This window comes from Doryrhamphus excisus, chromosome 19 (genome assembly GCF_030265055.1).
Source record: "Doryrhamphus excisus isolate RoL2022-K1 chromosome 19, RoL_Dexc_1.0, whole genome shotgun sequence".
NCBI lineage: Eukaryota > Metazoa > Chordata > Actinopteri > Syngnathiformes > Syngnathidae > Doryrhamphus > Doryrhamphus excisus.
Window position 1 is genome coordinate 13,023,379 of NC_080484.1, and position 8,053 is coordinate 13,031,431.

At 41.9% G+C, this 8,053-nt stretch overlaps 1 protein-coding gene and 2 long non-coding RNA genes across 3 annotated transcripts in view; 2 read left to right on the forward strand and 1 right to left on the reverse strand.

The window, feature by feature from the left end:
- Positions 1-2,072, forward strand: part of stum (stum, mechanosensory transduction mediator homolog) — a 4,405-nt gene extending 2,333 nt beyond the window's left edge. Inside the window, exon 2 of the mRNA XM_058056258.1 lies at positions 1,235-2,072. Within this exon, the coding sequence (XP_057912241.1) occupies positions 1,235-1,482 (248 nt within the window). The 3' untranslated portion in view covers positions 1,483-2,072. The remainder of the gene's footprint in view (positions 1-1,234) is intronic.
- Positions 1-7,755, reverse strand: part of LOC131106819 (uncharacterized) — a 17,505-nt gene extending 9,750 nt beyond the window's left edge. Inside the window, exons 1-3 of the long non-coding RNA XR_009120144.1 lie at positions 5,739-7,755; positions 5,482-5,626; positions 1,239-1,385 (exon numbers count right to left, since the gene is read on the reverse strand). This is a non-coding gene — a long non-coding RNA (uncharacterized LOC131106819). The remainder of the gene's footprint in view (positions 1-1,238; positions 1,386-5,481; positions 5,627-5,738) is intronic.
- Positions 3,066-6,419, forward strand: LOC131106820 (uncharacterized). Its single transcript, XR_009120145.1, has 2 exons — positions 3,066-4,651; positions 5,509-6,419. It is a non-coding gene; the product is annotated as an uncharacterized LOC131106820 (long non-coding RNA).
- Positions 7,756-8,053: the final 298 nt, after the last annotated feature.

Here is an 8,053-nt window from a genome sequence, read left to right on the forward strand (position 1 = left end):
CACACATCAACTTAATTCCTCTTTAGGACTCGAGAATCATTCCTTCTGTTCAATAATGGAGTTAATTCCCTCTTGGCTCTCAAGCTGAGCAGTTTTAATCTTAACTGTCTTCTATGGTTATCATCACATTTGTCCTATTTGGCATCACTGGTGGCATTACAAAAAATGAATGTGTGATGAACTCTTTTGACTTTAGGAAACATAAAGAGAATAAGGTTTTTGAAGCAACTGCTATTTAAAAATAAGCCATTAGATGCAAAATAGGGAGATGATGTTTTTTTCACGTCAATGACCTATGAAGCAAAATTGACTTTTAAAGTAATATAGACCACAGGCTTCGCTACATATCTTAAAATAAAGTGCTGCCAACTATCCACATGGAAGTTGTTTTTTCGCAACATCATCCACATTGACTTCCAGTAAATGTCAGTTACATAAAACACCTGTAGGGGGGGCCCTGGAGCCAAACTAGATCAACATAACACAGGTCTTAGTCATGCTAGCTAGAGACAGTTTAAATCATGCTCGGTCGTACATAACTTGCCGTCAGCATGTCTGGAGGCGGGCATCGACGGCGGCCGCCAGAGCATCTTGCTGGTGGGCGGGGTCTCGACCCCTTGAAAGTTCCTTGATCGCCCTCGACATTTGTGCTGCTCGCTCACTGATGTCTGCTTGCGGCCACACTTTGTCAAACACTCAACAATTTGTTGAGATTAGCGAGAGAAGCAAGCGCTGTTTGTCGTTTGTGTGCAAAGATAAATTTAAGTGTGCGCACACGCACACACACGCACACGCTGCACCTGTTCAGGCTGCTCTGTTCCACCAGCATGACAAGAAAAAGCCACAAACGCCCACCCAGCATTCCTCATGCTGGCACTGTTTAGTTTGCTATCTGGATTCTCTACCAAAAACCCACAGGGGGGAAGAAAAAAAACGTCGCTAAAACAGCCACAACCCACACACAATATACACTTTGTTGTCTTTCACACGCTACTATGAATGTTGAATGTAAACTACTACATGCGGCAAACAAGGTCATACTCACATGAGATACAGCTTTAGATACACCAGTCAAATATATTTGCCAAAAATACATCCTGATTACTATTTAGTCTATTAGTTTTGTTGTTTAATCATTTAAACGAACATGAGATTCTCGATATTGGCTGTATCACTGATATCTGACTTTCTCTCATCTCCGTTTTGGCTGTGTTGTTGTGTCTGTGTGCTGCAGGTACCTTCATCTCGGCCTTCACAGTGCTGTGCGGCGCCCGCAGCGAGCTGATCCCCGAGCGAGGCGTGTGCTGCGTCTTCTGGCTCAACGTGGCGGCCGCCCTCATCCAGATCCTGACGGCTGTCATCATGGTGGGATGGATCATGAGCATCTTCTGGGGGATGGACATGGTCATCCTGGCAAGTCAGTCTGGACTTTTCACCTTGTTGTCTCTTCTGCTTCTCACCATCCATACCTGGAGCCTTTGAGCAACGGTCCTCCTGAAACCGCTATGTTTATTATTATGGCCCGAGCACCAAGCCATAGTGTTGGGAAGGCCTTTGTGAAACCACTATGTTTATCATTAGGGTCCGAGCACCAATCGATAGTGTTGGGAAGGCCTTTGTGAAACCACTATGTTTATCATTAGGGCCCGAGCACCAATCGATAGTGTTGGGAAAGGCCTTCTTGAAACCGCTATGTTTATCATTAGGGCCCGAGCACCAAGCCATAGTGTTGGGAAGACCTTTGTGAAACCACTATGTTTATCATTAGGGCCAGAGCACCAAGCCATAGTGTTTGGAAGGCCTTCGTGAAACCACTATATTTATCATTAGGGCCCGAGCACCAAGCCATAGTGTTGGGAAGACCTTTGTGAAACCACTGTTTATCATTAGGGCCCGAGCACCAAGCCATAGTGTTGGGAAGGCCTTCTTGAAAGCGCTAGGTTTATCATTAGGGCCCGAGCACCAAGCCATAGTGTTGGGAAGGCCTTTGTAAAACCACTATGTTTATCATTAGGGCCCGAGCACCAAGCCATAGTGTTGGGAAGGCCTTCGAGAAACCACTATATTTATCATTAGGGCCCGAGCACTAATCGATAGTGTTGGGAAGGCCTTCTTGAAAGCGCTATGTTTATCATTAGGGCCCGAGCACCAAGCCATAGTGTTGGGAAGGCCTTTGTGAAACCACTATGTTTATCATTAGGGCCCGAGCACCAAGCCATAGTGTTGGGAAGGCCTTTGTGAAACCACTATGTTTATCATTAGGGCCCGAGCACCAATCGATAGTGTTGGGAAGGCCTTCTTGAAAGCGCTATGTTTATCATTAGGGCCCGAGCACCAAGCCATAGTGTTGGGAAGGCCTTTGTGAAACCACTATGTTTATCATTAGGGCCCGAGCACCAAGCCATAGTGTTGGGAAGGCCTTTGTGAAACCACTATGTTTATCATTAGGGCCCGAGCACCAATCGATAGTGTTGGGAAGGCCTTCTTGAAAGCGCTATGTTTATCATTAGGGCCCGAGCACCAAGCCATAGTGTTGGGAAGGCCTTTGTGAAACCACTATGTTTATCATTAGGGCCCGAGCACCAAGCCATAGTGTTGGGAAGGCCTTTGTGAAACCACTATGTTTATCATTAGGGCCCGAGCACCAAGCCATAGTGTTGGGAAAGGCCTTCTTGAAACCGCTATGTTTATCATTAGGGCCCGAGCACCAAGCCATAGTGTTGGGAAGGCCTTTGTGAGACCACTATGTTTATCATTAGGGTCCGAGCACCAATCGATAGTGTTGGGAAGGCCTTCGAGAAACCACTATATTTATCATTAGGGCCCGAGCACCAATCGATAGTGTTGGGAAAGGCCTTCTTGAAACCGCTATGTTTATCATTAGGGCCCGAGCACCAAGCCATAGTGTTGGGAAGACCTTTGTGAAACCACTATGTTTATCATTAGGGCCCGAGCACCAAGCCATAGTGTTGGGAAGGCCTTTGTGAAACCACTATGTTTATCATTAGGGCCCGAGCACCAAGCCATAGTGTTGGGAAAGGCCTTCTTGAAACCGCTATGTTTATCATTAGGGCCCGAGCACCAAGCCATAGTGTTGGGAAGGCCTTTGTGAGACCACTATGTTTATCATTAGGGTCCGAGCACCAAGCCATAGTGTTGGGAAGGCCTTCTTGAAACCACTATGTTTATCATTAGGGCCCGAGCACCAAGCCATAATGTTGGGAAGGCCTTTGTGAAACCACTATGTTTATCATTAGGGCCCGAGCACCAATCGATAGTGTTGGGAAGGCCTTTGTGAAACCACTATGTTTATCACTAGGGTCCGAGCACCAAGACATAGTGTTGGGAAAGGCCTTCTTGAAACCGCTATGTTTATCATTAGGGCCCGAGCACCAAGCCATAGTGTTGGGAAGGCCTTTGTGAGACTACTATGTTTATCATTAGGGCCCGAGCACCAAGCCATAGTGTTTGGAAGGCCTTTGTGAGACCACTATGTTTATCATTAGGGTCCGAGCACCAAGCCATAATGTTGGGAAGGCCTTTGTGAAACCACTATGTTTATCATTAGGGCCCGAGCACCAAGCCATAGTGTTGGGAAGGCCTTCAAGAAACCACTATGTTTATCATTAGGGCCCGAGCACCAAGCCATAGTGTTGGAAAGGCCTTTGTGAAACCACTATGTTTATCATTAGGGCCCGAGCACCAAGCCATAGTGTTGGGAAGGCCTTTGTGAGACCACTATGTTTATCATTAGGGTCCGAGCACCAAGCCATAGTGTTGGGAAGGCCTTTGTGAAACCACTATGTTTATCATTAGGGCCCAAGCACCAATTGATAGTGTTGGAAAGGCCTTCTTGAAAGCGCTATGTTTATCATCAGGGCCCCTGGAGTTCCGAAAACAAACTCACTCACTAGCGCCCCCTTTTAATTAGCCATTAGGCTCAAGAAGTCATGTTCCAAAACAAGGAGGAGAGGGTCATATTTGGCAAACTAGTCTTCAGGACTTTGACCAGATGAAAATCACGGATACTAGACAGACGGGCAATGTAACACTGCCAAGGATTTTAGACTGTTGCAAAACATGTGGGCGGGGCATGGCAACAAGCTTTGATGATTGATCAGCCAGTTGGCCACTGAACTGTCAACGCTAATAACTTGGTTCTTATTGTTTGTTCTCACAGTAGGCTGTAGGGACGCATATTCCTAGCTGTTGCAAGATCGTTAAAAAGTCACTTTCAGCCATTAGCCTAAACATGCTTGCTTATACATGCTTTCAGTGTTTGCACATGTGAGCATCTCCTCATGGATCATGACTTTGTCCCTCTCTAATGATGGTCCTGCCTCGCATTCTTCTTCTGCGGCGTCCACCCTTCTAATGAGCATCATTCTCTTCCTCCCACGTGGTGGACCCCCTCCCCGCATCCATCGCTCCTTCCTTATGTGATCTTTCTGCCATTAATTCCACCCACACTGCTCCCTACATGCGCACGTCTTCTTCCTCGTCGTCGATCCAGTCAATCCAGCTTGTGTTGCCTGAGTCACGTGATCTTTCTGCATCTCATTATGGAAACCTTGTGATGTTCAAATGTTAACTGTCTTCTCCTTCTTCTTCTGTTTGCTGTCGTCATCTTCCCGATCCCAAGTTTCTGACGGTAGGTTGTTTATTTCTTTTTTTTTCCAAAGTTGCACAGAAAGTGACACACGTGAAAAAAATAAAAATTGGCCCTTTGAAAAGAAATAAAAATGTTGTTTTTGATCCTTGCATGTATGTCAACATCAATTACATGCAGTCCTTTACAGTATGTGGGGATTTCAATGACTGCCTTTTAAGTTTTGTTGTTTTTATATTTGTCCACCAGATGGTGCTACTTTTCCCCATTCAAAGCATGCAGCAAAATGAGTGTCTTATTATTTTAGGTGGGTTTTTTTCTAATAGTAAGATAAAATGGTTAAAATAGCCCGAAATATCATTCATACCTAATAAGTATATTCCAGGCCCAAACTGACATTTTCTCACAAGAGGACTTTGTGGTTGCTTGTAAATGTGACACAAAAAAATTTTTTAAATCAATGTTGTTGCCACTAATAATGATAATCATCATCATCATCAAATATTAAATGAAACTAATTTTATTATTTCTATTTTTTTGTATTTTATTCAATTACAAATAGTAGTGTTTGGTAAACATGCTTGCCTTAAATGGTTAAAATAATAATAATATAATAATAATCCAACATATTTTTATTATTTATATTTATTATTCTTTTCTTTTATGTTCATGCGCCTTTTCCAGAAACAACTTTCTTCGGGTCCCTTGATAGGTTGAAATGGACTTATTGCTCTTTTTGTTCAGAAATCATTCATTAGCCACACAATTCATTGCAAAAAAACACGAAATCTAATTCTGAGTTCCAGATTTTTTTTTTCAAAATGAGTTTCCAGGAACCTACAAAAAGTTTGAAATGAAACAAAAGGAAATACCTTCTATCTTGTCTGCTTTCTATGCAGGCTACCGGGACCAGAGCGTTCCACAGGACGTCTGAGAGGACCCTCCTGGGCCGTCTTTTTTGGCCTACCCGGAAACACCTCCTTTAAACGTTAGCTGCGTCTGCGTTTTGCAAGTTAACTGCAAAAAGAGGAATTAATCACCAAAATGTTAGCTAGCTTGCTAGCCAGCTGAGTCATGCTAGCTGCTAGCTTCAACAAAACCAGGAAGTGGAAAAACAGGAAGTGGTTACTTTTTTTTTAATTGATATAATCTTCCACAAAGTCAAAGGATTTCAGCAGAGGAGGACTTTTGTTGTTGTTCTTTGGTGTTTTGGGTTGGTGAAATGCATCTGGTAAACAAAAGAAAGACAGGACATTGCTACTTTTGTGATGTAAATGTTGCTTCATTGATTTTTGCTGACTTTTATATCATTTTAGTCAAGATTGTTACATTTTAAGAAAAAAACATGCATGTACTTAGTCATACATGTGATTACACATTGTTGTTCAATTCTAACAATGTTTACATACAAAAAGCATACTTTCCCCGTGCAGGAGTTTGATTTTAAAAAGCTGCAAGTCACATGCTATTATGGGATGTCGCTTGTGATAATTGCCTCTCACTTCTGTGTGTGTATTACCACTTTTTTTTCTCCAAGTGTGAGCTAGCTTTTTTTTTTTAAAGGGATAATCTTGCAAGAGAAAAATCCAAGATAATCCAAACTTGGCAGGGAAACTGTGCATTAGCTGTAATAAGATTTGAGTTCTAATTTTAGCCTCCATTCTACTGTTTTAATGTACAAATTGTTACATTACTCTTTGTTTTATTTTAGCTCTGGTGTTTTCAAATAAAACGGTCAAAAGTGTTCTTGCATGCATATGGTTTTGACCGTAAACAATAACAACGTTGCCATTAAAGTACTTTAAGTTGAGTCACTGCTTGTTTTCATTTATTCAGTCTGAAAGTGCTGAGTGGAGACGCCTGAAAAGGAGGCTCAATGAAGACTTTCCCGTCTTCTACATGCTTGACATGTTATCTCCTCTCTCTATTTTTTATCTCATACACACACACAAAACATATGCAAATTGCTTCCTGTTTGTAACCAAGGATGGCTCTTCCCTCAAAAACTGAACAATGTGCTGAAAAAATCCCCAATCATGACAAATACAAGGTGAATAAAAACCTTGCACAAGGAAAATAAAATGAACAGGACTATTTGGAAATGAAAAAGATGAAAAGCAAAGACACCGGGGACTTCTTTTGTTGAGACGCCGTGACAGGCCTCTCTGACCAAATAAGGATGCTCTCTGCTCACTGGCTGGCATGTGACCAAAGCGTCTCTGCAGTTAAGTAAACATTTGAGACAGTGGAGATGTTTCCACGGTTAAACAACACATCCGTGGCCGTCGCCAGAAGGACATTCCCACCAACTTGTCAACGTGGGAGGTCAATAAAACTAAATAAAACAAAACACAAATGGCTATTTTAGCCTCCAAACTATCTCAGGTCATAACCTTACAGTAACATTCTAATGAAGCCAGACAGCACTTATATATACACACCACTTAAACTTCATTTGAACCACATTTCAGTGACAAAGCTTCCAATTAAAGAAACTTCACTACGAATTGGCATTATTTATTATGATTTATTTGGTTTTGCATGTTGACAAAAATTTAATTAATCAAGATTATAATTTTTTTAATTATTTTAACAATGTTATTGGCGTTTAAGTTTAAGCTGTATGACTTAGTTTTGTGTCAATAGGGTTATATTCCGACATTGCCATCTGCTGGTGAGCTACGTGTATTACAATACAAAAAAGGTGGCCATGCTATGGCCGACTACACGCAGTGTGACAGTAATCTGTCATCGCTGTTTTGTCATAATTGACAACTAGTGGCCAGAATACAACATATCACTTGTATTTCAATATTTTATGGCTATTAGTGAGCCACAGTCAACCACCAAACAGCAATCATATACATATCGTCTACAGTCGTACCTCGTTTGTAGCGGTTATTTGGTTCCAGGCCCGACCGATAAATTAATATCAGCGATATTGGATTCAATAAAAATGAGCACTTTAATAGTTAGAGCATAGGAACCTGTTTATGACTTTAATTTTTTTTAGCATTATCATACATTAAATAACACGCCTAGTCATCTTTTCCCTCCTATTATTCTCTCTTGTAGCTAGCTAGCAAGCTACAAGCTAACAAGCCATTGAACTAAATAGCCTCGAATTTATTTATTCGAAATTTAAGCCCAAAACTTACCACTTCCACGTGGAATTGGAGGTTCTTTTTCACTCGGTTATATGGGGCTTGCCATGGCTGACTTCAGGCAGTTTTAAGGTAATGTCTCAATGTTATAATCGTACAATCATAATCTACCACGAAATAGCGCCAATTTATTAATGTCCGGAAAAACGAGATATAGCGATGTCGCATTGGAGAGACGACTATAGTTGTGGTTGCACTTGTGCACTACAATAGATATCTTCGGAAAACAGCGCCCCTCGTGTTTAGGCGGAGAACTGCATGACACATTCACAAACCACAC